This window comes from Erinaceus europaeus, chromosome 5 (assembly GCF_950295315.1).
Source record: "Erinaceus europaeus chromosome 5, mEriEur2.1, whole genome shotgun sequence".
Taxonomy (NCBI): Eukaryota; Metazoa; Chordata; class Mammalia; order Eulipotyphla; family Erinaceidae; genus Erinaceus; species Erinaceus europaeus.
Window position 1 is genome coordinate 116,104,831 of NC_080166.1, and position 17,468 is coordinate 116,122,298.

Consider the following 17,468-nt stretch of genomic DNA (forward strand, 5'->3'; position numbering starts at 1 on the left):
CCCAAGCATCTAACATATAATCTCCTAAAAACAACGAGAGCTCACAAAATTCCTTTTTTGTCAATCTCAGAGACTCCTAGGTAACCTAGTCACTATTGTTTTTACAGAACTAGCTGAATCTGGGGGATTTAACTCACTTAGCAGAGAACTAAGATTTCAAAGAATTACGCTCTTTGTTGTCCACAGGAACCGTCAGACAGAAGCATCAGAATTCAAGTTCTCCTTAGGTTGTCTGTGTAGAGCTTTTAGTTCACTTGGACTGAGTGACTACAGTGGAGAAGTGAGCCTCAGGCATGAAAGTCTTTTTTGTGTAGCAGTTATGTTGTCTCCTTGGCCCAGAAGAGATCTATTTTTCCTTAGACCTATAGCTCCTGATTTATATACTTAGAAAACAAAAACAAGAAATAATCAGTAACCGACTTGTACTGTTTCATGTTATTTGTATCATTCATAGAGCTGACAGTGCTTTACATGCACCGTAGGCTCTTAAGTCATTGTTGGGTAAGTAATACAAATTGCTTTTTTCATTTACCCAGTATTATGCAGTATAGCTAGTGACTGTAATAATTAAATTGTCACTTTTTTGGGGGCGTGTGTGTGAATAAGTATCTACATGTACTCAGCTTTCGTATTTCACTCACACAGCTTGGCTTTATTAATTACAATTTACAATAAGGACTGTGCATTTGGTCTCTCTTTAAGGGGTAGTCTAGATGGAAATGAAACCTGGAGGAGGTAATAGTTAAGTTTTTCCAGGATTCAATAAAAGGTAATTACTATAATTATTTCTGTACATCAGAGACGTGAAGTTTTATTCCCAGTTTAGAAAGGATCAGCAGAGAAATGGTTTGCAGACAAAATTATTTGTGGACAAAACTGAAATCACATTAATAAGATTGGCGGACCACTGAAGTTAAAGTTAGCAGAAAGACTTGAGAGAACCATGGGGCACAATACAGAAGGAAACAAATTGCCACTTTTCCTCCTTTTCTTTCTTTCTTAGCTCTTTTACGGTGGTGCTGGGGATTGAGCTGGGACTTTGGAGCCTCAGGTATGAAAATCTTTGCATAATCATTATGCTAGACTGTCTTTTAAGAATTTATTCTTGGGGGGTCGGGCGGTGGCGCAGTGGGTTAAGCGCATGTGGTGCAAAGTGCAGGGACCGGCGTGAGCCCCCGGCTCCCCACCTGCAGGGGAGTCGCTTCACAGGCGGTGAAGCAGGTCTGCAGGTGTCTATCTTTCTCTCCCCTTCTCTGTCTTCCCCTCTCTCTCCATTTCTCTCTGTCCTATCCAACATTGCATCAACAAGGGCAATAATAATAACCACAACGAAGCTACAACAAGGGCAACAAAAGGGGGAAAAAAATGGCCTCCAGGAGCGGTGGATTCATGGTGCAGGCACCGAGCCCAGCAATAACCCTGGAGGAGGAAAAAAAAAAAAAAAGAATTTATTCTTGTTTAGGGAGATTGCTCAGAGAAAGCACATAGGACTTGCTTGTCTAGGTTTCAGGCTTGATCTCCAGCACCACATGCCAAAGCTGAGCAGTACTCTCTCTCTTCTTCCACTTAAATAAATCTTGAAAAAAAAATTTATTCTTTTTTAAAAATAATTTTTATTTATAAAAAGGAAGCACTGACAAGAACCATAGGATAAGAGGGTTATTTATGCTTTGCTTTGAAATATGTTTGTAATTAGACATAAATAGAAGATGGAATAAAAGTGTTGACTTAACAGCTTCTCCATCCCATTGGAACTGCTTTCTCATTTCTACTAAATATTAAGAAAGTAGGAGGTATAGGCTAGGCGGTGGTGCACCTGGTTAAATGCTCAAGGACTCAGGTTCAAGCCCCTGGTCCCCACCTGCAGGGGGAAACTTCATGAGTGGTGAAGCAGGGCTACAGGTGTCTCTCTCTGTCTCTCTCACTCTCTATCCCCCCCCCCAATTTCTGTTTCTACCCAATAATAAATAAAAATATTTTAAAAGAAAATAGGAGGTAAAGAAAAATTAAATACAAACATACAAAAAAAAAAAGGAGGACCTAGTGGGGGTTGAATTGTCATATGGAAATCTGAGAAATATTACACATGTACAAACTATTGTATTTTACTGTTCACTGTAAACCATTAGTCCCCAATAAAGAAATTTAAAAAAGGGCTGGGGAGACAACATAATGGTTACACAAAAGATTTTCATGCCTGAGGTTCTGAGGTCCCAGGTTCAATCCCCAGCACCAGCATAAGCCAGTGCCCTAGTCTTACTCTCTATCTCTCACTAAAATAGTGATTATCTCATGTCTTGGTAGTTGGAGACTACTGAAGTGTTTTTTTTTTATATTTATTTTATTTATTTATTCCCTTTTGTTGCCCTTGTTGTTTTATTGTTGTAGTTATTATTGTTGTTGTTGTTGTTGGATAGGACAGAGAGAAATGGAGAGAGGAGGGGAAGACAGAGAGAAGGAGAGAAAGATCGACACCTGCAGACCTGCTTCACCGCCTGTGAAGTGACTCCCCTGCAGGTGGGGAGCCGGGGTTCGAACCGGGATCCTTATGCCGGTCCTTGTGCTTTGCGCCACCTGCGCTTAACCCGCTGCGCTACAGCCCGACTCCCACTACTGAAGTTTTTAAACAGTACTTGCTGAGTCCTATAGCAAAATAAAGCAGCTAGAGCTAGTGCCAATTTGGAAGATTTTCTCTTATATTGTAACCTAGATGATCGTTTTGTTAAAAACAAAACTATGAAACCTGCTTTAAAGTTTTTAAAAGTTTAATTGAAATAATTTCTGAGATCACAGGAATCAAAGGAAAATGACACTGGAGGTTCTATTTGTATTGTAATCATGTTGACTTTCGAATGAAGAATTGGTCAAAAGAAAGCACCACCGTAAAGCATTACTTTGAGTTTTGATGAGGATGGAACTATAATAGACCCAGCACATGCATTCAGGAAACTGCTTCATAGTGATTTCTTAAAAAATAAAATAAAAACCATGAGCTAATGTAAAACTGATGAGTCAAAATAACTGCATTTAGTTTTTCTTTTTAAATGGGTACAATCTAAAAAAGGTAGTGTTTACATTCTATTTGTAAATAATTGTGATCAAATTCAGCCATCAACCTGTATTTCTTTTTTTCTTGATTAGTTAATAAATATACAGTCAATTTTAAGACATAACTGAAGTAAAAGTAACCAATGCAGAGCCAAGACAAAGAGCACTCTTCTGATATATAAGATAATAGATAAATTTAGAAGTATATTTTCTCATTATACCAGTATAGATGCGCAATTTGAGACAGTATCATTTACAAACCGGTCCACAGTCAATGACTTATTTTTGTTTCTCTCGCCTTTGCAGTTTCTTAGATATGTTTTTTATTATACTCGTGTCCTGCACACTTGTCTTCTGTTCTTCCTCACTGGCTTGAGAATTCTCTTGCTTTTTGCTCACAGGTGAAGTATAATGCCTTTTCAGTCTATTACCTTTTGAACTAGTTGCGATTGTCTTAGTGCGTTCACTGATAGATAGAAGTTGATTTTCTCCTCCTGAATCTGACAAAAGGGCCTGGGTATTTATCAGTGCAAGTTCTTCATCAGCTATTGAATCACTCTCCGAAAGGGAAATGTTTAAATTTTTAAGTGGATTCACCTGAAGAGAATTTGACTCTTTTTTCCTTACAGGCATTTCATATTTGGTGCCACATCTCCGTGGTGGCTGAAATGCCTTCTGTGCAGCTGGAGAGACAAATGTACAAACAGGGCTAACAGGTGGAGGTAAAGGCAGTCTACTTAAGAAATCCAAGGCTTTTCTCTTTCTGCAGTGTTTTGGGTCATCAGTTTCTTTCTGTGGAGTCCTTTGAGCTGACATAGGTATAGAGACAGACTTTCCTTTTGACTTGCAAAGTGGTAAGGGGCTTTGATGATTCATGCCACTGTTGGCAGGAGACAACTAATAAAAAACAAAAACTAGTCTATAAATATGAATTAGCATATAAAACAGAATCAAATTAATTTTTGTTAAAAATATTCCAACACTGGGGCCAGGTGGTGGTGATGCACCGGGTTAAGTGTTCACATTACAATGTGCAAAGGCCTGGGTTCAAGCCCCTATTCTCACCTTCAGGGCTGCAGGTGACTCTCTGTCTCTTTCTGTCTGTCTCTCCCCCTCTCAATTTTTGTCTCTATCCAGTAGTAAATAAACAAATAAAAATATTTAATTGCGAGAAATACAGAGAGTTAGAGACCAGAGCACTGCACAGCTGTGGTTTATGGTGGTGGCGCAGGAGATTGAAGCTGGGACTTCAGAGCCTCAGGCATAAAAGTCTTTTTTTTTTTCTTTTTCAATCCTTTTCTTTTCACTCCAGTTGCTGGGGTTTGGTGTAATCCACCACTTCTGGCAGCCTTTTTATTTTTACTTTTTTTTTTTTTTAATTTTATTAAGTAGGACAGAGAGAAACTGAGAAAGGGAGATAGACAGAGGCAGAGAAAGACACCCGCAGACCTGTTTCACCACTTGTTAAGTGAACGCCCTGCAGGTGGGGAGCTGGGAGGCTCAAACTGGGATCCTTGCGCCAGTCCCTGCACTTCGTACTATGTGCGATTAATCCGGTACAACACCCCGACCCCTAGGCATAAAGGTGTTTTGCATAAACATTATGCTGTCTCCTCAGCTTCATCACATACATTCTTAGTACTCTAATGAGTCAGATGATTTGAAAAGACAATTACATTATTTTCATTCCATAAAGAAATAATTTGGCATAAGAGGATATAAAAATGACATGGAAAGGAAGAAAGTCACAGTTAAAAAAGGGGGATTATCACTTAGGTTTTAATATTTTCATTTTTATTAGTAAGCTTAACAAAGATAAGTCATTTAAAAAAGAAATGCCTGGATTCTGATACCTGCTTTTCTAGCTTTGTGACTCTTAAGCATTAGTAACCTTTCTATGCCATCATTTCCTTATTTGTAAAATGGAGATAATGCTTTTTATCTCATAGGGATGCTGTGAGGTGCAAATTAATATAGACATACCTGAGTGTTAGCTACCTAAGCACTAGTCATTAGCCAATTATTACAGACTTGAGCTTGCATTTATTTTACTTTAAAGAGTCAAATAAAACTGAGCTCAGAACTGCACAGTGTACTAATTTAAAAAAATGTAGGCAAAAGTCTTTTCACTTATATGTATGAAATGTTAAAAATGAAAGCACCTGTTGGTAAAATTTGTCCCTAAAGAGTGTTTGATTCTGGCTTTAGTAAACAAGATATAATTTCCAGATAATCTATGCCTATAGAAGTAACGTATTAACCACACTTTCTAATTAGGTTTAATTACTTTGCTAGGTATAGTGTCTCCATATATAATCTTTATAAAATTCTCTAAATCTATAGAACTTACCAGAAATTTATTTCCTGTGTCAAGGATAGTCTGAGTAGTGTGTCTCTCTGAAGTATAGTCTTTAGTTGGTGTGGACCACTTCAGATCATTTGCATTAAGTATATACATAAGCTTGTTTTCTGCTTCACTGCAAAATGTATCAATATCCTAAGAAAATAAAATAGAAAAGTTGTTCTGTAAAATGTAAACCCTCATATTTATATTTTCAGGAAGTATGATCTTTAAAACCAGAAAAAAAAATTCAGACCAGAAAACCAGAATGAGACATTCAATTTTGATAGCAACTGTTAAGAAAGATACCACTGCAAAACTACCATCAGTGATTTAGGGGAACTTGGTGGTTGGCGGCTGGGGGGGGGGGGAGATTAGGGAGGGAGAAAACAAGTGTGTTTACATCAGGGAAAGAAAGGGGTTTAAGGCATTGTCTGAACCATCAAGTTTAACTAGCAAGGTTTCATGACACTGGATTGGCATTGGAATTTCTAACGCTATTTACTGCCCACTAGCTGTAAGTCATCTAACATTTATGGAATACTCCTTATGTTAGTACAATAACAAAATGAGAGAACAGCTTCATGTCTTTTATCAAGAATTAACTGAGATAATATACAGATTAAACCACATAAAGCAGCTATTTCAGAAGTCATGAGTGGTTGAATACCAGTAAATTTGCATGATGTCATTCATGAGTGTTTTGTAAAACACTGAAATGAAGGGCCATGCTCGGTTAAACACACACATTACAATGTAAAAGGACCCAATTCAAGCCCCAAGTCTCCTCTTGGTGTGTCTGGGGGCTTCCCAAGTGGTTGAACAGTGTTGCATAGATCTTTTTCTCTCTCTCCCTATTTCCCCCTCTCCTCTCAATTTCTGTCTGTCCTATCAAACATAAGAAAAATAAGGCAAACAAAGAGAACTCTAAAATGTAATGTTAATGACTTGTCTCAGAATTGCCCTAGAATGGTCTCAGGGAAAAGCCAAAGATGTAAATACTGGTATTCTATAGAACAGATAATCAATGTAATACTCCTTCATACTCAATTTACCAACCAGATAATTCACAGTGTTATTTGACACTATGTGTAGTGAGACTTTATGCAGAATAATACACAAAGTTCCTTTATATAGCTAGCTACTCTAAAACATTTAAGATATAAATTTAAATATATACTATTTGAATAACACATTTCAAGTATTAAGCAAAGAACTGAGAAACTTCTCTTTTGTAGTTTCTTCACTAGTTTGCAATTGATAATATCCAGCATTCTGCTGGCCCTGTATCATAGTCAAGTTTGGGCTCTGTATCTGGTGTGAATTTTGGTTCTAGCTTCTTGACTATGTGACTTTTAGTTTCTCTTTCTCACTGGTAAAATGGAAAAACAGTTCTCTACCTCATAAGGTTGATGGAAGAACTAAATAAGATAGGCTTAGCACAGTCTGACACACAGCAAGTACTAAATTAATTAGCAAGTAAAAACTATTTAGTGGTCCGGGAGGTGGTGCAGTGGAAAAGGCTTTGGACTCTCAAGCCAAGTTCAATCTCCGGCAGCACATGTACCAGAGTGATGTCTGGTTCTTTCTCTCTCTCCTATCATTTCTCATGAATAAATAAATAAACTTAAAAAAAAATTTAAACAATTGGGGACAGGTTACTATCTGTGCAGTTGGTTGAGTTTACACAAGGACCTCAGTTCAAGCCCCCAGTCTCCACTTGTGGTGGGAAGCTTCACGAATGGTGGAGCAGTACTGTCGGTGTTTCTTTTTGCCTCTCTATTTCCCCCTTCAACCTAGCCACTCTCTGCCTCTATCCGATAAATGAATCATGAAGTATACAAATTATGAACTAATTATACTGTCAACTGCTACAAAACATGGTAATTCTTATTTACTTTTATTTCCACCAGGATTATAGTTAGGGCTCAGTGCCTGCATTCTTGGTGCCATTTTTTTTTTTTTTCCCCTTTTGGATAGAGACAGAAACTGAGAGGGGAGGGGGAGAAAGGGAGAAAGGGAGGGAGAAAGTGAAGCTTTCCATTGCCAGAGGGGGGGGCTTGAACCTGAATCCTTGTGCACGGCAATGTGTACACTCCACCTCTCAGCTACCCATTCAGTAATTTTTACTCGTCTTACCACTAATTTCCAGTGTGCCTACCCACATAGTGTGTAGTTCTGGCCATCCTTCTCACAATTTCCTTGAGCTAAATTCTTTAGAAGTCATACTTTTCTCTCTTACGGCTGTAACTTTTCAACCTATTCAGGTTCATGAGCAACTAATATATGACAATATATTATCACCCTAGCTGCAGAACTTTCCTAACTGTTACCACTTTCCTTAATACTTGACTGTCAGAATAGGGAAATGCCAAAAATATATGGTAATATTCAAAACTAATATTACCTCAATAGTATTCATTTTGTGGAAAGCCTCTTGAAAGTGTCCTTCCTTTGGACTGGCAGAAAAAATGGAAAAATCTCCAGCAAGTAAAGTAGGCATTCTTGATGGGGCTTCAGCTCGCCACTGGAGGTTGCTTGCAGTAATTAATGTATGAGGTTTAATAATATCTTCATTAAGATCTATCCAAAACTTTATTGCCAATAAATTATGGCATTCATCTGACAAATAGATCAAAGGAGCAAGACCTTAAATGAAAACAAAATAAAATATTACATAAAATTAAAAATGCAAGGAACCCTAACATGCTCATTTGTATGGGTATGTTCATGGCAAAAACAAATCTAAATAACAGAAAACTCAGGATTTTCAAAATGTCCTGTTGTTTATGAGGCTAAAAACTTTTTTAAGTACAAATATATGAAGTGTTAAAAATTCAGTGAGGACACATTGGTACTTCAGCCATAGGAAAGCAGATATACTGATGACCAGCTGGTGGGAATACAAATCTGTGCAATCTCCTTAGAAGAAAATTTACTGTCAAGAAAGCTAACATATGCACTAACCTTTTTACCCATCAATCTTGTTTCTAGTACTCCATTCTGAGGCTATACATTTCTTTTTTAAAAATATTTTTTATTTTATTTACTACTGGATAGAAACAGAGAAATTGAGAGGAAGGGGGAGATAGAGAGGGAGAGAGACAGAGAGATACCTGCAGCCCTGCTTCACCACTCATGAAAAACTTTCCCTCTGCAGGTGGGGATCAGGGGCTTGAACCCGGGTCACTGCACACTGCAATGTGTGTGGTTAACCAGGTGCACCACCACCTGGCCCCCTGAAGCTATACTTTTCCTTGCTTATTATTATTTTTTCCTGTGACTCCCTTGTTAATTTTTTTTATTGCCACTAGTGTGACTGTTGGAGCTCAGTGCCAGCATGTAACTTTACTGCTCCTTGTAGACAGCCAGCCTCCTTCCTTCTTTCGATAGGAAAGAGAGAAATTGCAAGGGGAAGGGAAGACAGACACCTGCAGCACTTGTCTCACCACTTATTCTCCCCTCCCTCACTGCAGGTTTGAACGAGGGGTTTGAACCTGGGTAACATGTGCACTCAACTGGGTGCTCTATAGTCCAGCTCCTGAAGCTATACTTTCAATAGTAGATAAAAATGAACAAGCTCATAAAAGTGTGTGTGTATAAGGCTTTTCACTTAAGCACTGCTACTGAAAAAGGAGGGCAGTTAGGTAAATGGTGGCTGTTCATATAATGATGTTCTGTGAAGCTGTACAAAAGAATAAGAAAGATCTATCTGAGCTGATTTCCAAACATAATTAAGTGAAAAAAAAAAAAAGGATGAGAGACAAGTACTTGTTAATCTTTTTAAAGAAAGAAAAGCGGTTGAGTGGTGGCACACCTGGTTAAGCGCACACATTATAGTGTGTAAAGGACCCAGGTTCAAGCCCCTGGTCCCCACTTGCGGGGAGAAAGCATCATGAGTTGGTGAAGCAGTGCTGCAGGTCTCTCTCTCTCTTTCTCTCTCTCCCTAGCTCCTCCTTCCCTCTCAATTTCTTCCTTTCTATTCAATAATAAATAAAAATTTAAAAAATATTTGGGAGGGGGTGGATAGCATATTGGTTATGCAAAGAGACTCTCATGCATAAGGCTCCAAGGTTGCAGGTTCAATCCCCTGCACCACCATAAGTCAAAGCTGAGAACGTCTCTGAATATGTTTGTGTTATTCTGATTCTTAGAACCACAAAGATATTTTTACTGATCATCATATATCCCCAAAACACAAACAATATGAGAGAAATGAAAATGGAATATAAACATATTTTCAAGCTCTTTCTGCTTGAAAAGGTCTGAAAGCAATGATGCCCTGAGCACACGTAGTTTTAAAATCTTGGTGAACTGGTGTCTCTCTCTGAAGAAAGAATGGAGGGGAAAAAAAAGTAGCCTGCTTGGTTATGGACAGCTCACACTTGACTTTTCCCTGGGCTTGTCCTCAGCTAAAGGCATGTTCATGGAAGGTGAGGTTCATCTCCTGGAGGTGGCCTGCAGTCAGTGTCTGGCCTCTTGTCTTAAACTGGCACTTTCAAAGTCCCCCGACTTTGTTATGCTCCTTTGTTGCATGTGCTGCAGTTTAATTTTTCCCGTCAGCCCTGCTGATGCCTTTGCTCCATTAGAGATGCTATTGTTGAGGATATTTTCTTGATCTGCAGTCAAATACTCCACCCCTGAGCTCCACCCGCTTCTTTGAGGATATTTTCTAATAAATCTTCATAAAATGTTTGATTTTGTTTCCCAGGGAACTCAACCTAAGAAGTGATCTCAATTCATTTTTATGTCATAAGGTTTCTGTAATATAGTAACAGAAGAGATTGAAATTTAGAAGTTCTTTTAAGCCTAACTCTCAATGTTGAGTTCTGATGTGTTTTGTCAGCATGAAGTATAGGAAAAAAAAAATACATAAACTTTAGAGCCTAAATTTACAGGTATGAATCACTTTACATAACCTATAAATAGATAGGTTAATAGAAAATATCCTATCCTATGAAGTGAGATAACAGAAAATAAACAGTGTAACAACGAGGACTTTATGAACTAGTATATACCTAAAGTCTTTAACAGTCCACCCCCCCACCTTCTGTAGTATTAGAAGTGGGAAAATAAAGTAAAACAGAGTTTTACTTTTAGGGGTGGGAAGAAGGCACAGAGATTTGAAGAGGACCATGTTCTAACTACTATAATAGCCAAATGTGCAACATGCAACATGCTACAAAATCTGGAGGAGGCGCTATCCCAGATTGTAAGGACTAACACAGAGGTCACTCCCTGGACAAGGGAAAATGACCTAGAAGAGAGACAATGTCATTTAGAGGTAAGGAGATGAGATTGAGGGTGCTAGCACTAAAGAATGAATGGGGGGGTTGGGCAGTAGCAGACCAGTGCAAAGATCCTGGTTTGAGCCCCCAGCTCCCCACCTGCAGGGGCGTCGATTCACAGGCGGTGAAGCAGGTCTGCAGGTGTCTATCTTTCTCTCCCCCTCTGTCTTTCCCTTCTCTCTGTCCTATCCAACAACAACATCAATAACAACAACAACAATAACCACAACAACGATAAAACAACTAGGGCAACAAAAGGGGGAAAAATAGCCTCTAGAAGCAGTGGATTCGTGGTGCAGGTACTGAGCCCCAGCAATAACCCTGGAGGCAAAAAAAGAAAACAAATGGAAGTTTTCTGCCTGACACACCTGTATAGCACTTAGGCACACAAGAGAATATGGACTTATAGAGATAATACAGGGAGAAAGGGAAGTGCAGTATCATTTAAAGTACAAAATAGAGATGATTTTGGCTGACATGCTGGGTGGGGCTAGTGGAAACTGAAATTAGAATTGAAGGCTTGGCTGATCAGTTAACTGAATAAACTATAATTATTTGTCTGACAATCACTATTATGCTGCTAAATACTTTGTAAAATTCCTTTAAAAATAAGAAGCAGAGAATGGGATGTAAGTTATTTTTCTATAAAAATGTAGACTTCAAAAAAAGTTAAAGTAGGCTTACTTTAAAATCACTAGTTATAAAATTTACTGAATGGTAGCTCCAAGTAAACACAAGATAAAATTTCGAAGATAATGCCTTTAAACACACCAATAAAGGGAGTCGGCGGTAGTGCAGCGGGTTAAGCGCAGGTGGCGCCAAGCGCAAGGACCGGTGTAAGGATCCTGGTTCGAGCCCCCGGCTCCCCACTTGCAGGGGAGTCGCTTCACAAGCAGTGAAGCAGGTCTGAAGGTGTCTCTCTTTCTCTCCCTCTCTCTGTCTTCCCCTCCTCTCTTCATTTCTCTCTGTCCTATCCAACAACAAGAGCATCAAAACAACAATAATATCTACAACAATAAAACAAGGGCAACAAAAGGGAATAAATAAATATTTTTTTAAAAAAAACACCAATAAAAAGGAGTTGGGCGACAGTGCAGTGTGTTCAGCACAAAGCGCAAGGACGGGCATAAGGATGCCAGTTGGAGCCTCTGGTACCCCCACTTGCAGGGGAGTCGCTTCATAAGCAGTGAAGCAGGTCTGCAGGTGTCTATCTTTCTCCCTGTCTTCCCCTCCTCTCTCCATTTCTCTCTGTCCTATCCAACAAGGATGACATCATTAACAACAACAGTAACTACAACAATAAAACAACAAGGGCAATAAAAAGGGAATAAATAAATAATTTATGATTAAATATACTTTGCATTACCTTTTTTTTTCACAATGGAAACAACAAATCCAACTAGGTCTACCTCAGAACAAGGTGGCTGGAAATCTGGATCCAATAATTTGTTGAAGTGAAGGGACTCTCTTGGCTGATAAACTTGGAATAGGAATTCATCCGAAGCCTACGACAACAACAACAGCAATATAATTAGTGTAAAATATGTAAGTTACTATGTATTTATCAGAATTGAAAAACTATACCAAAAAGTTTTTTACCGGCAGTTGTTGATACTGAGTCTTTTTTGTTGCTGTTAACTGCACGCTAGCTCTTTCAGATTTACTTTTAGAATGTGATGTTGCAAGATAGTAAATTCTGTATCGCTTCCCTTCAGTTAAGGAGGAATATAAATCTGATAATGGATGCCAGATACTCAAAATAACTATTTAAAGGAGAAAAAAAGACAAAAGACATAAATTCCTCAGGAGCTAATCAGTGGGTGGAGCACAGAATTTGTATGTGTGAAGCCCTAGGTTTGAACCTGGATGCTGCCTGCATATAGTGTAGCAGTGCTCTGATTACTCTCATAAATTAAAAAAAATACTGACGGGTGGGGGCAGATAGCATAATGGTTGTGCAAAGAGACTCTCATTCCTGAGGCTCCAAACCAGGTTCACTCCCCGCCACCCCCCCAAGCGTAAACCAGAGCTCTGGTTAAAAAAAAAAAAAAAGAATGCTGACAGCTGAGCTCTAAAGATGTCCTGTGGGCACAGGTGCCCCTTGTTGCACCTTGGACAGATATTAACTTCTCATTTAATGTAACACTTGAAGAAATTTTATTATAAGATTTTAAATTTTATTTTATATTTTATATACTCACCTGAATCTTCTTTTTTCCCGTAGGTCACGATACGCAGTTTCCACACCATTTTAACATCCCTGGATAAAATCTGCTTGTCTTGCTCAGCAGATTCCATAGCCTTCCTGAATTCCAACTGCATCTGTGTATACTTCTTATCATTCAGCATCTGTCTGTGATTATTCAAGGCTCTGAACTGCTCTTCACTGAGACTACCCTAGGATCATTCAATATATTAAAGCAGATGATACTGAAATGAAAAGCAACAATACCAAAAAACCCTACACCTCTTCTAGTGTAAATGAATCCTTTCAAAGGGAATACAGAGGTGAAGGGTGTGACAACATAAAAATGGGGATTAATATATTTAGTGTAATATAAATTGCAAATGAACATTTGTTTAACATCACAAATAGTTCTAGGAGCCTTAAACTATTTACTTATAGTAATTAGTAAATCATACTAATCACCAATGGCAATAAATTTCCTTAAGATTAAAGAAAACCCCTATTTATAAATAATACTAAAAATTGAAATCAACATCAATATTACAAATAGCTAACATATGAATACTGATTCTATCTGAGAAATAGATCTATGTATAGTAGATGCATTTGTTCCTTACAATAACCCAAGGAGGTACTTATTATTTTTTTCTTTTTCTCTTTTTTTTTTTTTAGAGAGACACCTGTAGACCTGCTTCACTGCCTGTGAAGCCACTCCCCTGCAGGTGGGGAGCCAGGGGCTCGAACCGGGAGCCTTCCGCCGGTCCTTGTGTTTTGTGCCACGTGCCCATAACCTGCTGCGCTACCGCTGGACTCCCGGTACTTATTTCTATGTGATACATGATAAAACTGAGGTTCACATAGAATGCTTATGCTCAGTCTTCACATGTTTGACCTCTCGGTCCCCAGCTGCAGGGGGAAAGCTTTGCAAGTGGTAAAGCAGTGCTGCAGGCGTCTCTGTCTCTCTTCTTCTGTATTACCCCCACCTCTCTTGATTTCTGTCTATCCAATAAAGATAATAAAAAAAAACAGTAACCTTAAAAGATTATAAAATAAACTCTAAGTAAAATCTGAATATGCAATGAGAACACAAAAACTGACACTGCTGTAAAGATATCTGTTTTGCCTCTAACACAGACTTAACCTGCCCACAGCCTACTTAGCTGTATCACAGTGGTTTGGCAAATCAGTTGACGCCAGAAATGCATAGACTTCCACTGAGATAGTGTTTTATCATATAAGTCAATGTAATTCAGAAGAATGCCTACGGCTTACCACCTTAACAGTTGAAGATGAAGTCTCTTTGTGTACCTACTTTCTACCTTTTTTATTTATAAAAAGGAAACACTGACAAAACCATAGGATAAGAGGGGTACAGCTCCACATAGTTCCCACCACCAGAACTCCGTATCCCATCCCCTCCCCTGACAGCTTTCCTATTCTTTATCCCTCTGGGATTATGGACCCAAAGTCATTGTGGGTGCAGAAGGTGGAAGGTCCCCACTTTCTTTCTTACCTCAAGTTCACTTGGGTCTGGGGCATTTTTCACTGCTTCGTAAAGCTCGGCACCATCTTGCAGGGCATGGACTTGCTGTCTTGTTAGTGCATGTGATGGTATATATCGTTTTGTAATATTTTCTAAGATAAAAAGTATCACTAATTAACTTAATAAAAATTTTTTTCTTCCAGGATTATTGCTGGGGCTTGGTGCTTACAAGATGATTTTACTGTTCCTTGTAGACTTTTATTTATTTCTTTTTGTTGGGGAGGGTGGAGAGAAACAGACCACCTGTAGTACTGCTCTGCTGCTCTCAAAGTTTCTCACCTGCAGGTGGGGACTCGGGGCTTGAACCTCGATCCTTTGCACTTAGTAGTGTATGCTCTTAACCAGGTGTACCACTGCCTGACTCCCAGTAGATAAATCTGGGGCTCTGTGTCTGCACTACAAATCCACTGCTTCTGGAGGCCATTTTCTCCATTTTTATTGCCCTTGTTGTTACTATTATTGCTGCCATTGCTGTTGTTGTTGGATAGGACAGAGAGAAACAGAGAGGAGGGGAAGACAGAGATGGGGAGAGAAAGACACTTGCAGACCCTGTGAAGTGACCCCCCTACAGGTGGGGAGCCAGGGGCTCAAACTGGGATCCTTACGTCGGTCCTTGATCTTTCCGCCATGTGCGCAACATGTACACTGGGAATCCACCATTCGTGCTTCTCCACTCATGAAGTAACCCCTGCAACCTTCACAAGTGGTGAAGCAGATCCCGAGGTATCTTTCTCTCTCACTCTCTACCTTTCCCTCCTCTCTCAATTTCTCTGTCCTATTCAATAAAATAATAATACAAAAAACAAATACTAACATAAAAGACAAAACAAAAACAATTTATCTACTAAAAGATTTCTAGAAAAATGTGAGATTATTATAATTGCTTTAAAAAGTAGCAGAGTTCACTTAAGAGTGATTTATTTATTCCTTTTAAATTTTTTTTTTTAACTATCGTTATTTATTTATTGGATAGAGACAGTCAGAAATTGAGAGGGAAGGGGGAGATGAGAGGGAGAAAGTCAGAAAGAAACCTGCAGCCCTGCTTCACCATTTGTGACGCTTTCCCCTTGCAGGTGGGACTGGGGTTAACATTTTATTTATTCTTTTTTTTTTTTTTTTGGATAGAGACAGAGAAACAGAGGGAACGGGGAGACAGAGAGAGAGAGAGAGAGAGAGAGAGAGAGAAACATGGACCATTGCTTCTTTGTCTGTGAAGCTTCCCCCTACAAGTGGGGACTGGGGCCTTGAACACTATCCTAGCACGTTGTAACATACACCAGATCTATTCATTAGCAAGCAACGAAGAGAGGTCTCAAAACACCACTCTGGCATATGTACTGTAGGGGACTGAACTTAGGACTGCCATGCTTGCAAGCCCTGCACTGTATAAACTTCCAGACCACTAGAGTAACTGATTAATTAAATTATTTCATGGGCTGGGGGTATGGATCGACCCGCTAACTTATGTTCATGTGTAGCAGAGAAGCCAGACCTCCCACCTTCTGCACCCCATAAAGATCTTTGGTCCATATTCCCAGAGGGATAAAGAACAGGGAAGCTTCCAATGGAGGGGGAGGGGATATGGAACTCTGGTGGTGGGAACTGTGTGGAACTGTACCCGTTATCTTACAGTCTTGTTAATCATTATTAAATCACTAATACAAATTTTAAAAAGGATATTATTTAGTGATTAACTAATGGGGGAAGGGCGGTGGTGGGACACTTGATAAAGCACATGTTAGCATGCGCAAGAAGACCCAGGTTCAAGTCCCCAAGTTCCTGATTATGGAAGCTTCACAAGCAATGAAGCAGTGTTGCTCTCTCTTCCTCTACCTTTCTTTCCCTCTCAGTTTCGCTGTCTATATGGAAAATAAAATAAAAACTCGAGTAGGCTTTTTCTAGATTTTTTTATTTGAATGCATTAATAATAATAATAAATAATAATTTTTGCCTCCAGGGTTATTGCTGGGGCTTGGTGCCTGTACTACAAACCCACTCCTCCTGGAGGCCATTTTCCCATTTTGTTGCTGCCCTTGTTGTAGTTATTGTTACTGTTGTTATAGCTGTTGTTTATGAGCTGAACAGTGCTCTGCGAAAAAAAAAAAGTTATAAAAGGGGGCAGGTGGTGGCGTACCTGGTTGAGCGCACATGTTACAGTGCTCAACGACCCAGGGTTTGAGCTGCCGGTCCTTACCTGCAGAGTAAAAGCTTCACAAGTGGTAAAGCAGTGCTGCAGGTGTCTCTCTGTCTCTTTTTATATCTCCCCCTTTCTCTCAATTTCTGGCTATCTCTATCAAATAAAGATTAAAAAAATTAAAAAAGGTTAAGTTTAAATTCTTTCAGCATAAAAACAATGATTTTTATTTATTATATTTTATTTTGCCTCCAGGGTTAGACTAGGGCTTGGTGCCTGCACTACGAATCCACTGCTCCTGGAGGCCATTTTTCCTATTTTGTTTCCTTGTTATTGTTGTCATTGTTATTGTTGTGCTGGATAGGACAGAGAGAAATGGAGAGAGGAAGGAAAGACAGGGGGGAGAGCAAGACAGACACCTGCAGACCTGCTTCACCACTTGTGAAGCAGCCCCCTCCTCCCTGCAGGTGGGGAGCCGGGGGCTCGAACTGGGATCCTTACCCTGGCCCTTGCGCTTTGCACCATGTGACCTCAGGAACCCACCAAACCATGGGTGAGTGCAAACACATGTGGCTCGTGGGCAGGGAGGAGCCTAAGGAGAGACTGAGCGGCTGGTAACAGTCTGGCAGGTGAGGCACCACCTTCAGTCTGTTTTACTAACAAAAAGACGGCTGAAGGGAGGAGAGGACTCCCCTAAGACTCACCAAATGCAAGTGTGAGTCTCCATTGCTACTGCTCTCAGAGGCTGGAGCAGCGGGGGGGGGGGGGGGGGGGGAGCCCTGTGCAGACATCTGGGAATAGAGAACTGACCAGGAAACTCAGGAGAAGAGCTACACCTCGGTAGCCTAGCAGTGGGGTTGTATAGTAGGAGCCTTTCCACACTGTTCTGATGAGAAGATGGTGAATAACTGCTTGAGAACCTACAG

At 39.6% G+C, this 17,468-nt stretch overlaps 1 protein-coding gene and 1 long non-coding RNA gene across 5 annotated transcripts in view; one reads left to right on the forward strand and one right to left on the reverse strand.

Moving 5' to 3' along the window:
- Nucleotides 1-3,005: 3,005 nt before the first annotated feature.
- BRCA2 (BRCA2 DNA repair associated) overlaps nt 3,006-17,468 on the reverse strand; it is a 65,772-nt gene continuing 51,309 nt past the window's right edge. For 2 of the 4 annotated variants that reach the window (XM_060191644.1, XM_060191646.1), the window contains 2 exons: nt 14,379-14,500; nt 12,412-13,074 (listed from right to left, as the gene is read on the reverse strand). In XM_060191644.1, the coding sequence (XP_060047627.1) occupies nt 12,838-13,074; nt 14,379-14,500 (359 nt within the window). In that variant the 3' untranslated portion in view covers nt 12,412-12,837. Of the gene's footprint in view, nt 3,946-5,398; nt 5,546-7,796; nt 8,039-12,043; nt 12,183-12,276; nt 13,108-14,378; nt 14,501-17,468 lie in introns of those variants that run through there. The other 2 variants (XM_060191647.1, XM_060191645.1) reach the window with 2 other exon arrangements.
- Nucleotides 10,470-13,035, forward strand: LOC132538644 (uncharacterized). Its single transcript, XR_009550004.1, has 3 exons — nt 10,470-10,673; nt 12,081-12,222; nt 12,902-13,035. It is a non-coding gene; the product is annotated as an uncharacterized LOC132538644 (long non-coding RNA).